The sequence below is a fragment of the Choloepus didactylus genome, chromosome 17, assembly GCF_015220235.1.
Source record: "Choloepus didactylus isolate mChoDid1 chromosome 17, mChoDid1.pri, whole genome shotgun sequence".
NCBI classification, from domain to species: Eukaryota; Metazoa; Chordata; class Mammalia; order Pilosa; family Megalonychidae; genus Choloepus; species Choloepus didactylus.
Genome location: NC_051323.1, coordinates 74,245,884 through 74,267,055, shown reverse-complemented (window position 1 = coordinate 74,267,055; position 21,172 = coordinate 74,245,884). Strand labels below are relative to the sequence as shown.

At 46.9% G+C, this 21,172-nt stretch overlaps 1 protein-coding gene across 8 annotated transcripts in view; it reads left to right on the top strand.

Annotated features, from left to right (window-relative positions):
- VWA3B (von Willebrand factor A domain containing 3B) overlaps positions 1-21,172 on the top strand; it is a 139,343-nt gene that overhangs the window by 106,111 nt on the left and 12,060 nt on the right. For 7 of the 8 annotated variants that reach the window (XR_005212385.1, XM_037807120.1, XM_037807123.1 and 4 more), the window contains 3 exons: positions 3,032-3,150; positions 7,872-7,922; positions 10,239-10,422. Coding sequence is in view for 7 of the 8 variants with exons in the window: in XM_037807120.1 (XP_037663048.1) it covers positions 3,032-3,150; positions 7,872-7,922; positions 10,239-10,422 (354 nt within the window). In the remaining variant the exon portion in view is untranslated. The remainder of the gene's footprint in view (positions 1-3,031; positions 3,151-7,871; positions 7,923-10,238; positions 10,423-21,172) is intronic. The other variant, XM_037807121.1, reaches the window with a different exon arrangement.

The following is a 21,172-nucleotide window of genomic DNA, read 5'->3' as shown; positions in this document are numbered from 1 at the left end:
GATCCTCGTTTTAAAGTGGCAGAGAATTTGCCAAAATTGAGTCCTGGTGTCCGATGAAAGGGGGTATTTGAAAATGATGAACTTGGATATCTAGCTGAGGAAATATCCAAACTAAATGTGAAAAGAGTGGCCTGGTTTCTCCTTGCAGCTTGTAGTAAAATGCGAGAGGAAGTAAGCTGAGAACCGAACTCTTAGGTACAGGGAAACCAGAAATTGATGGTTTGGAAAATTCTGAGTTTCCAGAAAACGAGTCCCCAGAGAACAGAGCCCCATGTGAGGGTTTACCCAGTCACCCATCTCAGTGCGAACCAGGGTTGGAGATGGAGTTATCCAGGAAGGATTTGTGGAAAGTCCTGTTGTCTGGTGGTTGGGACCCCTGTGTGCTGTATGCCAAGCCAACAAGTTTGTTGTAGGATCTGTATAAATGGAACCACTGCCAGCCTGGACTAACAGGGACAGAAAAGGGACAGAGTGAAGGAAAAATGACTTCAAAGGCAGAACCGTGTAGCTGAGATCTGAGCCAAGAAACCCTGGGCCAGGAGAGCAGACCCACCCAAGCACGTGGGGAGGCTGAGTCTGCCCCGGAGTTTGCCAAGGGCGGGCCTCTCTCCCGTTGTTTGGGAAGAGTGCTGCCACCCCAGGGCTCAGAGAGGTGGAGACATTCCCCGGGGAGCGGGAGAGCCTGACCACCCCACTGTTCAGAGAGGGGAAAGCCTGTGCCCTGGAGATGGCCAGAGTCCGGTCGCCGCCCTGATACTTGAAGAGGGTGCAACAGAGGATGTGGTGGGCTCCCCAATGTGTAGAGATGTTGGAGCCCTCACCCCAGTGTCCGGAGAGAGCAGGGCTGCAGCACAAGCCCTTGGAAAGGGGGAGACTGCCGCTCTCTCAAGCTTGGAGGATAAAATGTGTTTCTGTAGATGACTTTCAGACTTTGAAATCTAACAGAGTTTGCCTGCCCTGCGGGTTTTTGGAACTCTTTTGGGCTTTTGACCCCTGTTCCTCTCCAAGTTTCTCCCTGTGGCAATGGGAACATTTATCCTATGACTGTCCCCCCTTTGTATATTGGAAGCAGATACCTTGTTCTAAGTTTCACAGGTCCACAGCCAGAAGGGAATTTTGCCTTAGGATAAACTTAGGATGAAACTTTGTATTTATTTATTGTTACTGAAACGATTTGAGGTTTTTATGACACTGTGATGGAATGAATGTATTTTGCATATGGAAAGAACATGTCTTTTTGGGGTCCAGAGGGTGGAGTGTGCTGGTTTGCAGCTGTTAAGAACCCCAGAAAAGGACATGTTCTTTTATCCATTGCTGTGGGTGCAGACCTGTGGTTCGGTGGGACCTTTTGATTAGGTTGTTTTCTTGGAGATGTGACCCACCCCATTCAGGGTAGGTCTTAATTCCCTTGCTGGAGTCCTCTATGAGAGGATAAAAGATGAAACTCAGAGAACTCAGAGAAGCTGAGAGAGAAACACCCAGAGACACTGAGAGAGAGAGAGAGAGAGGAGAGAGAGAGACTCATTTTGAACCCAGAACCTGGGAGAGAAGGACCAGCAGATGTCAACATGTGCCTTCCCATGTGACAGAGGAACCCCAGATGCCTTTCTTCAGAGTCAAGGTATCTTTCTCTGGATGCCTTAATTTGGACATTTTCGTGGCGATAGAACTGTTAATTTGTAACCCAATAAATCTCCATTGAAAACCCAACCCATTTCTGGTATGTCACATTCTGGCGACTTTAGCAAACCAGAACACATATGATGAAGTAAGTATCCTGGATCCAACAGATGGCTAAAGAATGGATTAATTAACAAGATACTAGCATTACTAGCTATTTCAAAAAACCAAGTTAGATCACCTAACACCACAAACTCTGCCTGTGAAAAGTTAAATGAAGGAAATAAAACCATTGACGTTTTAGAAGAAATTATAGATTTCTCTATTGTCAAGGACTTTCTGAACTTTCAAAAGAGATTATTTGGACAATGTAAAAAAAATTTTAATTCCATGTCAAAAAATCAATAGTAAAATTAAAGGACAAAAATCCAGATTTGGAAAAATATAATAAAAATATGTCAAAGGATTGATAGCCCTTCTGCATAGCTGATAGATTTGCCAATACGAGTGTTTGAACATAGAGAGGAATCCTTATTGCTATTTTTACCTTAATGCCCAATTGTTAATCTTAGATATTTGTTAACTATTCAACATTTTAAAATATTGAATAAGCAACCTTTCTCAGTATCGTTATAGAGTGATTAAACTACTTATGGACTTAATCAATTATCTTTCCTCAAACATTTAAATGCTGATTGTGAATATGAGTGAATCCTTTTTAACAATTAAAGTCCAAGTCTACTGTATTGAGTTCTGGAAGTGGAAATGGCTAGAGGGAGCGGAGAGGCTGCTGTCACTGAGCTGGCACGCTGGCTTCTGTGTGTGAGGTTTTTAAAAACACATTGAATTCATACTTATTTCTCCCATGTAACACGTCCCCTTTGTGTATTTGCTCCTTTTATAGACTGTGGTTTTGTTAACCACTAAGCCTTCTTTGTGTGACATATAATAGGAGCTCTTGAAAATTGTAAGGAAGATGATCAAAGGGCATGAACTGTAACCTGATTCTCAAATAAAATCACATGAAAAATAGATGAAAAAGATGTGTAACCCAGCTAGTAACTGACAAAGAAGCAACCGTGAGATCCTATTCCTTATCACCCACTCCTATCAATTTGGCAGAGACTTATTTTGAAGATGCTACTCAATTCTGACTAGGGTTTCATGAAACTGTGTGTATGTGTGTGTATTGGTTATTTTTAAAATAGACAGTAAAAACTTGGAAGGAAGAGCTTATCCGTGTTATCTCTTATTTCTGTTATAATTTTTATGTATTTTGTAATTTTCTACAATGATAATATGTTGATTTTTATCATCAGAAAAGCATATTGTGCAGTCATGTAGATGCATTTTTACAGGCCCTGTTAGCCCCTCGAGTGACGCTTTGCTTTGCTTTGGTGCTGATGTGTAGGTGTTCCCTCTGGCACACGTGTCCACCGACACAAATAAGATGACGCTAATTAACCCCCAAGGAGTCAAGCTCAACATCTACAAGCAGAAAGTGGAACAAGCAATTAAATCCTATGAAAAGTGAGTACCGCTCCTAGCTGCTAGCTGTTCTTTAATGAACATGGATTTTTTTTTTTTTTTTTTTTTTTTTTTGCTGCCTTCTCTCTTGTTTTGGCTTGGATTTTTCATTTGAAGCAGCTATTTAAAAAATTGTCCATAAGTAATATCAACAGCAGAAACAACTAATATACCTACAGCAAAGTTTTAAAGCAACCATTTTCCCTTCCCCAAATCCATAGAAATCTCTAGTTTCTGTGAGATCTTGGAAGTTTTCCTTTTACCAGAGTGAACTGATCGTCTCGGCCTCTAACGTTCTATAAAGTGACCAATACAACTCCACAGTATAAAATAATGGAGATACTGTAAGCATATATTGCTATTTTAAAATTATATACAGATCAAGGGATAATCAGGCTGACTTTGGTGAGACTAATCATCTTCAGCAGTGGCCCGTGTGTCGGTGCTGAGCGGGGGCCTCTGTCCACAAGGGGGACACCCCCAGCCCTGGCTCTCCAGTCGCCCCAGCTCCACCCCCATGCGTCATTAGTCCTGGGGCACACACGGAACTGCCCTGCAGCTGTGCCCAGCTTCTCCAGGCAAGCCTGTTCTGGGTTCCAGAAGCTCAGCTGTGGCGTTTTCTTTTACCACACCACGGGCAGGTAAAATGAAAAGGACATGAAAACGTGTGACGTGGCCCAAGCACACATTTACCTGTCTTCTGTGATTCTGCAGTCTGTCTAGTGAGTGTACAAAGCAAGTGTGAGGCCTGCCACTGCCCCCATAGTGCACACCCAGCTGAGGCCTCAGGGCCATGGGGAGGGGACCTCTGCACCCCCCACCCGCCAGCTCTTCCCCCACCTCCCCTAGGAACCGAGGCCGGCTCAGCACCTTCGCTGCCTCCAGCTGCCCTCGGGATTTCTCGGACGCTTTACCTGCTGTGCCAGTTTGGATGAATTACGTCCCCCAAAACTCCATGTTCTTTGATGCAATCTTGTGGGGACAGACGTATTATATTGATTAGATTGTAATTCTTTGATTGAGTGTTTCCATGGAGATGTGACTCAATCAACTGTGGGCAAGATCTCTGATTGGATAATTTCCAGGGAGGTGTTACCCCACCCATTCAGGGTGGGTCTGAATTAAATCACTGGAGCCATATAAAAAGCTGACAAACAGAAGGAACTCGGGGCAACTGAGAGTGATATTTTGAAGAGGAGCTGCAGCTAAAAGGACAAAGCGCCCCAAGAGCAGCATTTTGGAGAACATCATTTTGAAATGCAACCTGGGAGCAAGCAGACACCAGCCACGTTCCTTCCCAGCTAACAGAGGTTTTCCAGACGCCGCTGGCCATCCTCCAGTGAAGGTACCCGATTGCTGATGTGTTACCTTGGACACTTCATGGCCTTAAGACTGTAACTTTGTAACTGAATAAACCCCCCTCATAAAAGCCAATCCGTTTCTGGTGTTTTGCAGAGCAGTAGCATTAGCAAACCGGAACATCTGCTTCCCCCTTCCTCTCCCAGCAGGGACCAGCTCTTCCCTGGCCTCGCGCCCCTGCCCCAGGTCCTGCTGCCGGCTCTGTCCTCCCCCATCACGCTGCTGCCCCCGCGGCCTCCTCCACCCCTCTCTCTCCACCACCCGCCTGGTGGCCTCTGCCCGGCTCGAGGGCAGCGGCTCGGCCAGCCCTGCCTCTCCCTGTGTCCTGTTCTTTGAAAGCACCTGGCACACCATCAGTGCTCAATCAGTAATCAAATTATTTATTATTGGAATATCTGAATTTAATATGATTTTGATATAATTCAAAGTGAGGCATTAAAATCTTTAAATTCGGGCATTCAAAATGCAATAAGATAATGCCATTCAAATTGTAATTTAATTTTCTTGAATAATTCAAATATGTGGGTTCTGTGGTTACTCGCCAGTCCCGGCACAGTGCCAGGCGCAGGCTGGAGCGAGGCAGGTGGACGGTTCGCGCAGGTTTCCCCCTCGCTCTGACACCCACCCTGGGCCATCCGGTGACAGCGTGAGCCTCCGAGTCCTCCTTTGTGACACCTGCGTCACAGGGCTGGGTGAGGGCCATGCGATTTATGTAAAGAGGAGTTAGTGTGAATTACCCCCTTAGTTCCCTGAATCTGCGGATGCTAAATCACCATAGATATATGGAGGGTATTTATCTCCCCACAGTTTGCCCTTTCCCAAGGGTTTTGGGTGCACAAAATTTTTAATTTTGATGAAGCCCAATTTGTCTGTTTTTTCTTTTCTTGCTCATGCTTTTGGTATAAAGTCTAAGAAATCATTGCCTAATTAAGAGGTCCTGATGATGTTTCTGTATGTTTTCTTTTAGGAATTTTATAGCTTTTATATTTACATCTTTGATCCACTTTGAGTTAATTTTTGTACACGGTGTGAGTTCAGGGTTCACTTTCATCCTTTTCCATGTGCCTATCTAGTTTTCCCAGTTTTAATTACTCAATATTATTGATTTTATATTTATGTTAAATAATTTATACAATATTATTATTTAATGATATTAATATTTACATCAATATAAACTTCCTGATCTTTTGCATCCACTTTGGGGGTATAAATATTAATTTCCTTTCCCATTTTGCTCCACCTTTCTAAAGATAATGCAGAATATGAAAAGTACTTGATGAAACTTGGTTTACTCAACCCCACCCCCTATGTGATGTTTCTAGAGTTTCCTGTGAAAGTAAACAGATATTACCCGAAATCTGTATGATTAGAGCTGACCAGGCAAATAGGAAGCTCACAGTCGTTTGGCTAAAATAATGACATAAACTAGCTGTGTTGGTTGCGCAGTATGTGAAAGTCCTGTTTTGATATTTTAAGAATTGAGGCGGCGATCGTGGTGTCGTGTGTCTGAGCCTACGCTTTGGGTGAGGCCTCCAGGCTCCTGGGTTCCGGGTGATTTTTCTCCAGCTTGTTTTGATGGCTGGTCCAAGGTGAAGGCCCCAGTGCTCAGACCCGCGGGAGAAGCGCGGTTTAACCCGGAGCCGCTTGGACACGCCTCTGCTGCTGGGCTCCGGGCCGCAGGGGCTGCCGCGCGGGCGTCTGAGGGGCCATCAGCTAATTGCTTCGAAAATGAGCCAATTCCTGGTGCAAGACTGGTGAAGGTGACCCCTCAACCCAGTGTCACTGTCCTAAAAGAAGAGAAGAGGACAACTGCCCCTGGTCCGTCAAGGGGCTCGGCTGTCCTCGGAGAGCCCTGCGCCCCAGGGGGCTCACCACGTCCCACACCTGAGGCCTCCCGAGGCTGCCTCTCTGCTCGGGGGCGCAGGATCGCTCATTCCCGGGGCCCGGGGCTCACTCCCACCTGCTCGGCGGCTGCATCCGGGCCGTCTAATCTCGCTGAATCCTCTCAACGCCAAGGGCAGGTGGAGGGATCAAGGCTTCATTGACAGGAAAAAGGAGTTTCAAAAAGCTACACGACACAGGACCACGTAGCAGCAAAGTGGGGGTACCCCGATGTGAAGCCCGGCCCGGGAAGCTCCAGAGCCCTCGTCCGCACTCCCTAAAGCCTCCCTCCCACGCTGCCTCCACTTTCAAGGTTTAGATTTAAGAGGATTTTGAATGGGATTTTTTTTTTTTTTTCAGAAAAGTTCAAAAACCCAAAATGCCTGCTGTGCATTCCTTTACCAGGTCTTAGAAGCCTTGATCGTGGTTGCATGAAAAGCATGATTAAAGAAACCCAATTTCCAAAAGTGCCCCAAAGAGCCAGAACCCCGGAGCGTGCGGGAGTGTGGGGCTGGCCTGTCCCCTCCCTCCTGACTCTATCCCAGGCCTCCACCAGGGGCAGGCCCAGCTCAGTGCGGTGCACAGGGCGCTCAGCACGGGGAGGAGCCGCTCTTCTTGTCCCCGTTTGCAGAGAAGTCCCTTCTGGCCGGAGTCTCGCAGCCAGCAGAGGAGGAGACGAGCTCCAGCCAAGCCTTCACGGGGAGGGGTCAGGGCAGGGCCCCTCAGAGTTCAGGGCTTGGGGGCACCTCCTGGAGCTCGTGGGATCCCTTCCTGTGATCCTCAGCCGCTGGCTGGGACTGCACCCCAGGAGGCCCAACTCTGGGTAACGGCGACGCGGCGCAGAACCGGGCTGGCACCTCTGGGAAGAGCAGAAGGAGACTGTCCTGCCGTGGGAACTGCCAGCTGCAGCCGCCTCTTCCTCTTCCCCTGAACACGTGTGAGCACGTGCCAACCAGCCTTGGCGCATGGCCCCGTCCCCTCACCCGCGTCTGCCCCCAGCAGCCTCCTCTAGGAGACGGGGTCGGCCAGGTGAGCTCTGAAGTGTGTCCTGTTCTGATTGTTTATGACCCATTAATTCCTTTTGCTCTGAGAATCCAGGCAGAAGAGTGTCGACCCAAGGCGAGTGAAAGGCAGAGTTAGGTTTTTCTTGGGGAGGAAATTGTGGGTGTTTAGAAACATCGTAGTGCAGAGATAATGAGGCCCGGTTTGCTCATTGCCTTGGCTCAGTCTGGGTTTTATGGGACGGAGTCATGAGCCGAGCCCTCCTTTGAGATTTGGCACAATTGCCACAAAGCCCCCGGCTTCTGCTGTGATGCTGATGGAAGGTGACGCTCGTGTCCCCTCTAAGCCAACAACAGCTGTGTGGTCCCGTGGGGCCGGCCTCCTGCTGGGCTCCCCGTCCGGTGCCACGGGGCCTGGGGTCAGCCTTTTGCCGTGAAATTAGGGATTGCTGCTAAATTATTGTTGTTGATTTTTTTTAACAGGCGCTTGAATAAAATTGTTTGGCGAGCATTATCTCAAGAGGAAAAAGAAAAGTGAGTCACCGAGCCCCTCTTGCGTTCTAAAGCACGGTCTGAGTCGAGTGATGCGCTGTGGCCTGTCGCTCTGGAGACTGGCCGGTCCTTGGGTTCACGTCCCTGAGGCCACCAGAGTGAGACCCGGCCGGGCCTTCCCCGCGCTCCCTGCCTGGCCCGTGTGGGCACAGATGACAGCAGGAAAGATCAGAGGCGCTGCGGGGAGGCCCCCATCCTGGGGACTGGGGTTGCGAGGAAGGAAAAGCCAGACAAGGAGGTCCCTCCAGCTGGGGCTAAGGGGAGGGAGGGGGTCCCAGAAGGTTGGGGTCCCCGCCTCTCCATGGAGGTCTGGCTGGGTGCTGGCTGTGTCCAGGTGCTGCCCGGAGCCCCTGTCGATCCTCTAACCCTCCTCCCCCGCAGATGGGGTGGTGCCTTCCAGAGCCTGCAGAGGGTGGCTGCGGTGCGGGAGAGGCCCGTGCGGTGCCGGGTACTCACAGAGAGAGAACGGGGTCCATCCCCAGAGGCCACACTGCGGGGGCCCCTCTGGGTCTGCCCGGCCCATCTTATCCTGGTACTTTGGTACCAAACCCTTCCTCACCCCTCGTTTCCAAAGCCCGGGCCCCTGTGCCTTCACTGGGGCTCTGAGTCCCCGCGGCTGGTGGCAGCTGTCAGCTTTGCGCCCGTTCTGTTCCTTTCCCACGGCCGTCCCCACTGCCGGGCACTGGGCACTATCGGCCCATCAGGGTCCCGTGGCCCCCAGCTCCTCCTGCCCCTCTCGGTGCTACGTCTGTCTCCTCCCAGCCTTCCTCATATTTACAGCTACGTGTTTCTGTCCCTGTTTATTTCTGTCCTTGCTTCTTGTCTCTCCCCACTGGTGTGTAAGCTTTACACGAAAGGGGCAGTAGCCGTCCATCCGCCAGAGAACACCCAGGGCCTAGCGCGGCACAGACAGACAGACTAGGCCCACGGTGAATATCTGTTGACTATCAGTGAGTGAAGTCTGTTTATCGAGTGTTTTTTTTTTTACCAATCTCTTTACCTCTACAACTTTTTGCTGCCTTTTAAAAGCTTTCACAATTGAAATCTGTCTGAACTCAGGGAGTGATTGCTTCTCCTACAAGTACTTTGCAGCCTTTAAATGAATGGTTTCTATCTCCAAATCTTTATAAGATGGGAAAGGCCTTAATTTTATTTTTTAACTTTAAGAATCATTTAGATAACAGATTATTGGAGTGTTAGTCCTGTGCTCATTTGAGGAGTAACTAACCGTTAAGAGGTTTAACAAAGGGGCTATAAAATTCACACAAAGCCCCCTGAGGCAGTGACCTTGTGCCCAGCCCTTTCAAATTAGGAGAGCTGAGCACAGTAACGAGATGCTCTCCCTTCACCTCAATACTCTGGAAACCGCCTGTATTTCCCTGAAAAAAATTTTCCCTGAAAAAGTGACTATTAATTTCACAGTAGAAATGTTTTTCTCCATGAGTAGGTTAAAAACATAACCTAGGAATCTTAATTTAGATTTGTAGTGAGGATTTTTCAGTCTTCTGGAGATGTTTGTTGGCTGATGAGGTCCCGCGCTGGGTTTAGGCTGTATCTGCCAACATCCAGCTAAGAAGGAAGGAAGCGGTGCTTTCGGCAGTGGAGAATGAAAGCTATAATGTACTCTCTCTCTCTCTCACTCTCTCTCTCTCTCTCTCTCTCACACACACACACACACACACACACACATCCTTCCCCTCCTCCACTCCCTCCACCTCTGGGACTCTCTGATTGGAGCACTCGGGACTGGAACCAGAACCCAGGGCCTGGGATGTGACACACCCCTGGCTGCCACCGCATCCGGCTTGGCAGCCTCGGGAAGGTTGGCTTCTGCTCTTCGTGGACCCAAACCTAAGGCCGGGAAGTTTAGCCCCTTGTAGACGTGCAAAGAGGAAAGGAGATTGTGATCCCCACACGAGCTGGAGGAGCGGCCGCACTGGGCTGAGAGCTTGGTTGTCCAGGTCCCTGCCGGACACAGGCGGGAGGGCTCTTAGAAGTTCATTTTTGGATTTCCCAGATGTTGGGCCTAAGAGAAAGGACAGGCCCCAAATATGCTGGAAGAAGATTTAAAACATTCACAGGTGTATCATACCCCTTTAAAATCGTGTAATCAGATGAGATAATGGGGTCAAGTGCCACCGCCACTCACAGGGATCCTTCCTTTGGACTTGTGCCACCGGACGGTGGGGTCGGCTGTGCCGCCAACGCCTGCCTCGACAGATGCGTCTCCGACCAGCTCCGCACGTTGGTTTCTTATTATCGTCACTTTATTGTTTCTTTTTTCTGCTTCTGTTTTAGGTTAGATGCAGACAAGCCCATGCGGTACTTGGAAAACAAGATGGCTTTAAACGAGGCGTTAGAACGGCTGAACTGGCCCATTTCCTTGGAAGAGCTGTCGTTGCTGGAGAATGAAATCCTCGCCGGGAAGCTGTACGTCCAGCAGGCCCTAGGGCTCCAGGAGGCCGCCAAGAAGGAGGTTCACGTGAGCAGGGCCTGGGAGGGAGGGAGCCTCGGCCGCACCTTACTTCTCCCTGCCCGTCTCGAGTCTTCTCCGTCCCACCCTGGCCCCCCACCCTCCCCACTCCACGCTGACTCCAGGAGCTGGGGACGCCCAGTTGAGGGCCCCAGCCTCTCTCATCAGAAAGAAATGCCGTTCGATTACACTGAGGCCCATTTTTAAAGCAGCTTGTCTGTCCATTGAAAAACAAAACTAAACAGAAGTAGAGCACAGGGATTAAAAGCTGGGGCTTCAGCGTGAAACGGATAAGGATCGCGGCCCAGTACCCGAGCTCGGCCGGTTTCGCCGTCTCACTAAGCCTCGGTTTTCTCATCTGTGAAACAGGAGCAGCGATAGCATCTTCCTCACGGGTTGTGAGGAGGGTCAAGTGAGCATTTAAAGTACATGCTAACCCGTAGGTGTTAGCAGCTGTTAGTGTTATTAATACAGCAAAACTTGTAAAGGAAAACATAATCGGTCCTCTGACTGCCTTATTGCCACATTGGAGTGTCTCCTTTTAGTTATTTTTTCTCCTTGAAAAAAAGATTTGTATGTAAATGCTTTCTAATCTAGCATGGTTTCATACACGTTCTGCCCGTTTTTCACGAGTGAGTCGACTGGTATTTTGGGCGGGTACACGATGTCCCGTGTGTCCACACCCTGGTTCACTTCCCTCTTCACCGAAAGTCGGACATGTGGTTACCTCATTCTCTGCTCCTTCCCGTGATGTTTTTGCGACTCTGTGGTGTCTACAGTTGAACTGTTGGGTGCGGGCAAGCTCCGAGGGATTCCTGGATCAGAGGTCGTGGTTTTGGGGTTCCAGAAGCGTGTCGCTGGGGTAACACCACCCTCTCTGACCCAGATGGGGAGACCTGGAGTAGTTCACCCAGAGTGCTCCTGAACTCTAGACGGTCTTAGGTATTCACTGTGTAATGGCCAGAATTCCTGAAAACCCGTCCTTGGGGATTCGTCCTTTTGGGTTCTGTCTTTGCTAAGTGATCCTGGCTTTGCCTGGTTTTAAATTCTGTATTTGCTGCTTTGGGTTCTTGGGTTTTGTTTATTTGTCTTTCTTTAAGTTTATTTTTTCCCCTGCAAACCACACTTTTTCCTTTAGCATAGAAAGTTATGTCTTTTGTGCAGAATGCAAAAAAAGTCTATGAATTTGTTCAAATGAAGTGACTTCCTCCAAGGGCTGTTCACTGTTTTCTTAGGAAGGCTTTGTCTGAGATGCTCTCGTAAGGTAATTACTGGTGTCCCATGTCCCGTGACACCAATGCCCAGCAGCAGGACTTGCTGGGACTTACGCTTTTGTCTGTCCTTTATATTAAATTACAAACGGGAAGTGTAACAAATGGGAAAAACAAACCTCTTGTGATTCAGAACAAAAACAGCATGTTCTATAGAATTTGTCTGAAATTCTGGCGAAAGCTCATTGTTCATGGGACGTGAATGAACTGTTCTGTTTCTTTATCCCCTTATCTACAAAGTAGGAACAAAAATAATTTCCACAGGAGCGAATTTCTTCATCCAAAAATATTTGCTCACCCCCTGTGGTGATGAGTTTTGGGCTTGGCCCGGGAGCTGCCCAGGGGCGGCTGTGGGTACCTGCTCGCCTTCACCGTCCTCCCTGGGATCGGTGGGTGGCAGCCCCAGCCGTGCCGCCCCGCAGCTTTCCCAGGGAACCAGGGCTGCTCTCTGGGGCAAATCCCGCAGAATCCAGGCCCGACAGGCGCAGGGCTCTCCAACCCATAGCCCTGACTGCCTCGGAAAATCAGGAGCAGAAAATCTGTTTAAGCCGGAAGCAGCCGTCAGCCACTCTAGGGAACGCCTGGAAATCACCCCCCAGCTGTCCGCACAGTTCCCCTGACAGCGTGTGACCCGCGAAGGGTCGGCCGGCACCTCCAGGAGCAGTGTGGCCTCAGCCGCCGCGCCTTGAACGACTGCTCAGGGGAAGGAGCGTTCAGAAAATTGCCCCAGGAGTGGAGGTGGGTGAGGCTGGGTGAGGCGAACCTGGGGGACTGAAGCGAAGAAGAAAGACCACCTGGATCTGGAAACGGCCTGTTGGGTGGCAACTTGCGCACTAAGTGCAGGAGACTGTTGGGAAACTCATGGAGGGAAATTTCGTTGATCTGGATTCAGTGAAGCCAGGACAGAGAGAGCCAGTTGCCATTCTGGCAGTGTGGCCCGCTCTGCAGTCCCCAAGGTTCCCTCCTTGAGGGGAACAGGGAGGCACGTCCCCTTAGACCCACCAGTGAAGACCCTCAGGTCTGGAGGTCGGACCCCCAGAGGCGGTTCTCCAGCAGCACATGAGGTTCCCTTGTGCAAAAGTGGGAGATGAACGAGCCTGTGCATCGATGAGGTTGAAGTCACAGACGTAATGATGAACACATGGTCCGGTCGTGCTCTCCCCAGCTGGCTCCTCCGTGATAAGTTGACATCTGGAACTGGGTCTCCAGATGAATTCCTGATGGGAGGGTGGCAGGAGGGGTGGCCCCGGATGATGCTGAAATCTCTGAGAGCGAGCGTGCTGCCCTGCTGGGCTAGGAAAGGCTGCTCCTGAGAAAATGCCGTGAGTTTCAGTTAGCTGGGAATTTAAATCCTGCTTACAGTCACTGAAGAAAAACAAAAGAATGGAAGGAGAACCCCCACCACCACTAAACATTATCCAGCAGCCCTCTGCTCACTGATGTTGAGCAGTGGGAAGCTGGGAATTAGCTCTGGGGATCCCTGGGATGACTAGACAGCAGCCAGACTCTTTTCATTCTACAGCTAGGGGCACCTTCCCCGCTGGGGATTTCAGCCGGGCAGACCCCAGCCTCTCCGGCCACCACATTCACCTTTCTCTCGGGCATAGATTCCATCCACGCTCCCTAAGCAGGTTTGGGGGTGGTCGTGGGCCTCCCTGTCTGGAGATGGAGAAGTGAGTGCGGAGAGGTTATCTTTCAGTCCATATGGAAAACAGTCCCATTCCAGCAGTTCACATGGAGGACCGCGAAGGAAGGGAACACCGCAGGGGCAGGGGAAGGCCCAAGGCAGTGGACGGGGCACTGAGGCTCCCAGGCCACAGCAGACCGTCACTGCTCATGCTCCCGGGGCCCTGGGAGAGCTGGAGCCAAAGGATGAAGCCCTCCCACTGGAGCAGGGGTGGCCCCAGACGGGCAGATAGCAGGGCGAGGGCAGGGAGCCAGCACCCAAGTCTCCTGCCCTCCCCGGCCCGTGGACCTCCTGCCCATACCTCCCGTGGCTGACCCCATCCAGAGCCAACAGGGAAGTAGAGGGTGTCCTGGTTGGGGGTCAGGCCCTGGGGACAGGGCAGAGCAGGGAAGGGCCGGTGGTAGAGGCAGGAAAACCAAGAGTCAGGGGAGAGGCCTGGAAAGTTTCCTAAAGGCTTGGGGTTTATTTTTATGCCGTGGCCTGGGTGAGATATTTGGATGAAGTAGATGGCTGGCTGTGGTCCACGGGGCAGCAGTGAAACACAAGTGGCCCCACCGTGTGACTTCTCTCCGTCTCCGGAGCAGAGCATATAGACAACTGTAACTGTGATATCCGAATTACAAATCCCAAAGCTGCGGTAATTTTCAGAGTTAAATATTTCAGACATTTCTAATTTTTCTCTCTGACTTTGACCTCAAAGAGGAATGAGGAACTAGTCTCCAAGAAGGGGTTGCAGGTTTGCTTTTCCAGCTGAGGCCTTTGTTTCATTCAGAATTGAACACATGTTTCCTTCCTTCTTTCCTTCCTTTATTAGGGAAGTTGTAACAGAAAATTCACACATGAAATAGAGTTCCTGTGCACCCACCCATCGTGAGTAACTTGCATTAGTGCAGTGCATTTGTTTCAGTTGGTGAAAATGCATTTTCATAATTGTATGATTAATCCCTTTGGTTTTTAAAGCAATGCCACGTATCCACAACTGCGCCCTCCTGGCTGCAGCTTGCCCCTGAGGCCCGGGGCCGCCAGCTTCCCTGTGAGCCTGACCTCAGAGCTGGTGGGAGGTCTTGCATGGAGACTTCTCTTTCTCTTCAGAGGGCAGGTCTGAAGTGGGAAATTCCACTTAGAGTTTCTTTTCTTTGACTGATCCACCTCCGGTTGAGCAGTTGTCCTGGGGAAAAGCGTACACCCAGGCCCTCCAGCCCCTTTCCCGTGGGCCCCCCGCTCCAGCCCTGCAGGGGCAGGGCACACAGGAGGCCCCATGAGGCCCCCGAACAGGGTCTGCAGCTCCTGCAAGTCCGTCCTCATCCTCACTCCAGAGCCGTGGAAAGGGATGCAGGCCCCTGGTTCTTTCTGGAGGGTGGTGGTAACCCCTGTAATCTAAGTGAGGGGAAGGAGAGCTATGGTCACACAGGCCAGCCCTATCTTGGCTCCCCAAGGTTTTAAAGGGAGTTTAATTATTCACAGCGAGTTTGCAAATGTTCTGGTGCTGTAATTAGGTGTCCTAGAAGGAGGAAGGTCAGAGCAGGCCTGGCGCTGCGTGCGTTGTCCTGATGCCAGCAGGCACGGGTTTGAGTTGACCTCCCGGACAGAGCACAGGCGAGGAGGATGCTGGGGCTGCGGCCGGAGCAGTTCAGGAGCGTGTGGGCCAGAGTTCAGTGATTTCAGTTGGGGAAAATAGGAGTTTAGTAGTTGTTTTGTAAAAAGATTTTGAACCAAGGACTAATTTTAGTTAAGTCTTAGGGATGGGTTTTGTACCCAAACCTGGAAACATGTTGCTTGGTAAAGGGAGTATTTTAAAGCATCACGTTTATTAACTTCACCACGAGGGCATGGCCTTGAAGTTAAGTAATGAAATGAAAGAACCAGGCCAGCACGTTGGATCCTGCTCTCCGTCACCTGGTAATTGAATGTGGCAAAGAGGGGAATTGACTTCTCTGAATTCTGTAGACGAGTCTAAACCACCATCACCACCCCTGCTGCCAGCAGCATTGCCCGTCAGATCTTCTCACCGTCCCTGACAAGCAGTTGCTCGTGGACCTAAGGCTGAAGGCATGTTGGCTGAGTTACTCTAAATTATTTGGTGTTGGCATTTCTTGTTCTCTCTCTCTATCCCCTATGACTCTCAGCCCCCGTGGATTTCTTTCTAAAACCCAGTGGCTTGTTTGTGTCTTATGCTTGTAGAGGTTTGTGTGTCGGTTATGGCAGGAAAGGGGCAAGGTTGTGGACTGAGCTTTGGTGTGGACCATGCAGCATCTCTAAAGTCTTTTGCAAGATTAAAAAAACAGCAGGATCTCATCTTTCTGGATCAGTGTTGTCAACATTCTGGCTTAAGGGGAGAGTACTTAGGTGCCCTGATAAGACGTCCTTCTGTCCTGGAAAGCCAGTTTCTCTTGGATGAACCATTGTATTAAAGCTGGATGAATAGAGTTTGGTGTTTTTTTTTTGTTTTGTTTTGTTTTTGCAATGGTCAGCCCACTTTATCTAGTGGTTTATCTAGCTGAATTGATTGTGCCGTGGTACAAATGAATCGTTAAGTGGGCTGTGGTGAATAGTTCCTTCTGTAGAGCTGCATGCTAGTGATTTGACCCACTATGGAACAATCAGAAGTGAGTTCTTGCCAGTAGTAGTGACAGTTGGAAATGAAAGCCCTTTACTGGCTGGGTAGGTCCTTTCAGGTGAATTCACAGGTCTATGAATGATTTGAAGGGAAGTGATATTTTCAGCCATTTAGAAAGGCATTTTCTTAGGTGGTATTTGCATTGTGTTCAAAATGAACCTGATGGCGTGAGCCCAGATGTCACCAGAATGGCAGAGTGAGACTCTCCAGGCTAGCATCCCCCCCACAGAAGTTTTAAACAAGTGAAAATGGACAGAACCATCTCTCTCAGAGCTCCAGAAAACAGTTAAAGGATTGCAGTAACTGGGCAACTTAAAATGGTCAGATACCCCCATGGCACTTTGCTGGCCCTTACCCACCCCTTCTCTGGCTCCGTGGAAAACCACCTTGTGCTTCCAGTGTTGGTCCAGTCCTGGTTCCCGAGGGAGCCGAGTAACCCTTAGGCGCATGCCAGGATGGGTGTATATCTGTACCAGTCCATCTGGTGTCGGTCTCGCCACAGGCCCACCATCCCAGAACTTTGCTCAGTGTGCAGAAGTTGCCCACAGCGACTAATATACAAGAAAAAAGCAATCAGATCATTCCTGCCTGGGGCAAAGGATTACCAGCTTTAAGATATACAGTATAGCACCCAGGACCAGGAGGAAAATGATTTCCTAGGGGAAAGGGGGATATTTGGTTCCATATAAATGGGGAAATTCCTAAGGCCACATACGCTTGCCCAGGACAAGACACATGCTCAGAAAAGACTGGGAGGGCCCGACACTTTTTCCTCAGGCTGTTCTTTAGACCCATTCTTATGATGGCTAAGGTCTGAAAGAGAGCCCTCACACAGGCCAATCTGCAAAGACTGGGAATGATGTTTTCTCTGTCCTGTTTTGTTTGCTCCTGGCATTCAAGGAAATATCAGTCATAAGACTAGCTGGATATCAGTTTAGGGACAGACACCTCAGTGACTAAATTCCAGAGGTTACACATGAAAATATTAAAATGCCCAGTGTGCAACAAAAGATTACAAGGCATGCAAAGAAACTTGAAATGATGGCCCATGCAAAGGAGCAAAAAAAAACATTAAAAACCACCACTAAGGAAAACCAGATTTTGAACATACCAGACAGAGACTTCTAAAAAATTGTCTTAAATATGCTCACAGAGCTAAAGGAAAAGAAAAGGAGATCAAGAAAATGATACAGGAACAAAAAGAGAATTTCAGTAAAGAGATATAAATCATAAAAAGGAACCAAACAGACATACTGGAGCTGAAGACCACAGTAACTGAAATGAAAAGTTCCCTAGAGGGGTTCAACAGCTGGGAGAAGAATCAGTCAACCTGAAGATAAGACAATTGAAATTATTCAGTCTGAGGATCAGAAATTAAAATAAAAAAAGAAGGAAGAAAAGTGAATAGAGACAGGAGCCCAGTGGGACACCAACAGCACATTATGGGAGTTCCAGAAGGAAAAGAAAGAGGGAAAGGAGCAGAAAGAATATTCAAAGAAATAGTGGCTGGGATCTTCCCAAATTTAACAAAATACTTGAGAATACACATCTGAAATGCTGAACAGACTCCAAACAAGATAAACTTGAAGAGACCCCAACACACTATAATCAAACTGCCAAATGCCAAAGACAGAGCCTCCCAAAGGGCACGAGAGAAGCAGCGTGCCCTGTGGGAGGGAGCGTCAGTAAGATTAAGTGCCAGTTTCTCATACTAACCGTGGAGACAAGAAGGTATGGGTTATTTAAAGTGTGGATAGAAAGAAATTGTCAACCAAGAATTATGTATCTGGAGAAACTTCTCTAAAATGAAGGAGATGCTAAGACATTCCCAGATAAACAAAAGTTGAAAGAGTTTGCCACACTAGACCAGCCTTATAAGAAGTGCTAAAGGGAGTTCTTTCAGCACAGAAAGGACGCTAGACAGTAGATCAGACATCATAAAGAAATAAAGATCCCTGGTAAAGGCAACTACCAGGCATAAATATAAATGCCATTGCTTTTTACTTCCTATAGGATCTAAAATTCAAATACATAAGAATAGTGATAAATCTATGGTTATTTGTGACAAGAACGACATAAAGTTGGGGGGTGTAGGTGGAGAGGAATAGGAAGATGGTTTGTGTATGCTATTTAAGTTAAGTTGGTTTCAAAACAAATGAGGTTGTGATAGATTTAAGATTTTAAATGTAAGCCCCATGGTGACCACAAAGAAAATATTTGAAAAATGTACACAGAAGGAAATGAAGAGGGAATCTAAAGGATTCATTACCAATGATCACCTAAATACAAAAGAAGATAGTAATGGAAGAATTGAGGGGTAAAAGAGGTATTAGGCTCACAGAAACCAAATGACAAAATTTCAGAAGAAAGTCCTGCATTATCATAGTTACTTTAGATGTAAATGGATTAAACTCTCCAGTCCAAAGGCAGAGATTAGCAGAAAAAGCATGACCCATCTATATGCTATTTGCAAGAGGCTCACCTTAAATTCAAAGAGACAAGTTTGAAAGTGAAAGGGTAGAAAAAAAATATTCCTTTACAAATAGTAATCAAAGGAGAGTAGGAGCAGGGGAAGCTATACTAATATCAGACAAAATAGATTTTAAGTAAAACAACTGTACAAGGAAGAAAGAAGGGCACTATATATTGATAAAAGGGCCAATTCATCAAGAGGTTTTAAGAATTATAAATATATATGCACATAACAACAGAGTCTCAAAATATATGAAGCAAACATTGACAGATTTGAAAGGAGAAATAGACAGTTCTACATTAATGGTAAGAGACTTCAGTGTACCACTTTTCAATAATGAGTAGAACATCTGGGCAGAAGATCAATAGGGAAATAGAGGAGATGAAATAAAACTAGAAATCAGTGACAGGGAGAATTGGAAAATTCACAAATATGTAGAAATTAACATGTTTTAAACAACCATTGGGTCAAGGAAGAAATCACAAGGGAAATTAGGAAGTATCTTGAGACAACAAAAATGAAAACACACCATACGAAAACTTATGGGATGTGGCAAAGTCAGGGCTCAGAGGGAAATTTATAGCTCTAAATGCCTACATTACAAAAAGATCTTAAATCAGTAACCTACCTCACACCTGGAGGAACTAGAAAAAGGAGAACAAACTAAAACCCAAGTGAGCAGAAGAAGGAATTAAAGATTACAGCAGGGTTAAATCAAATAAGCATAGAAAAAATAGAATTAGCAAAAAACCAAAAGTTTGTTCTTTGAAAAGATCAATGAAATTGATAAACCTCTAGCTAGACTGACAACAGAAAGAGGATGCAAATAACTAAAATCAGAAATGAAAGGGGGCATTGCTAGAGATAAAAAGGATAATAAGAAGAATACTATGAACAACTGTATGACAACAAATTAGGTAACCTAGATGATTAGGACAAATTTCTAGAAACATGAACTACCTAACTGACTCAAGGAGAAATAAAAGATCTCATCAGACCAATAACCAGTAAAGAGATTGAATCAGTAATCAAAAACGTCTCAACAAAGATGACTTCACTGTAGAATTACACCAAACGTTCCAAGAAGAATTACTACCTATCCTGCTCAAACTCTTCCAAAATATTGAAGAGAAGGGAACACTTCTTCACCCATTCTGTAAGGCCAGCATCACTCTAATACCAAAGACAAATAAAGATATTAAAGAAAAGAAAATTACAGACCAATATCCCTTAGGATTACAGATGCAAAAATCGTCAACGAAATGCTTGCAAATCATATCCAACAACATATTAAAAGGATTAGACACCATGGCCACGTGGGATTTATCCCAGGGATGACAAGGGAGTTCAACATGAGAAAATCAATGTAATATACCATGCTATTGAAGGGAAAGACCCGCTTGATTATATCAATTGATGCAGAAAAGACATTTGACAAAATCCAGCACTGTTTCCTGATAAAAACCCTCAGAAAACTGGGAATAGAAGGACATATATAAAAAACCCAAAGCTAACATCGTACTCAGTGGTGAAAGACTGAAAACTTTTCCCTAAGATCAGGGACAAGATAAGGATGCCTGTGTTCACCACTGCTATTCAACATTTTACTGGAAGTTCTTGCCAGAGCAGTTACACAAGAAAAAGAAATAAAAGGTATCCAAACTGGAAAGAAAGAAGTAAAACTATCCCTATTCACAGATGGTATGACTATAGAAAACTATAGAAAATCCCCAATAGTCTATAAGAAAGCTACTAGAGCCAATAAATGTATTTAGCAAAGTGGCAGGATATGAAATCAACACACACGCACACACATACACACACACACAAATCCGGAAAGGAAATCAAGAAAACATTTATAATAGTAGCTAAAAGAAAATATGCTGAAATAAATTTAACCAAGATGTAAAGGACTTGTACAATGAAAACTACAAACCATTGCTGAAAGAGAGAAGACCTAAATAAATGCAAAGATAGCCCATGCTCATGGGTCAGAAGACTTAATATCATTAAGATGTCAGTACTACCCCCAAGCGATTTAAAGATTCAGTGTAATCTCAATCAAAATCCCAACAGCCTATTTTTGCAGAAATGGAAAAGCTCATATGAAATGACAAGGGGTCCCAAATCGCCAAATCCATCTTGAGAAAGAACAAAGTTGTAGGACTCTCACTTCCTATTTCAAAACTTATTACAAAGTCACCAAGGACCAAAAAGAAACTACCAAAAATATATAGTATTGAACAGACAATTGCATATTCAGAAGCTGAACTGTTTATCACCTTCATTTAGAGGGAGAGATAAAGGGTCACCCATTGATCAAAAATAACCCTTTTCTTTCTCACATCTCATCATGAACAAACCTATTCGAAAAAGCCCAGCCAAAATACGGCTCATCATTCCAAGATACAAGTATTAAGGACACACACAGACACACACAAACAATTGTTTGATGTGACACGGAGTGGAACTTGTGAAAATCATTACAGAGATGTCTCTGTGTAAATTCCAGGGCTCCTATAATGACATGTTAGAAATCTTTGGAATATTGTGTTTCAAAGAGATAAAGTATAGAGATGATTGTAGGGTTTCAGGAACTAGGTATAGATAAAATTTTTATTTCCCTTTTCTTTAATTAGTTATCCAAATCTCCTTTTACTTGGAGCTAGATATAAAAACGACAAGGACAGAAATTGCCCTTACCGTAAGGG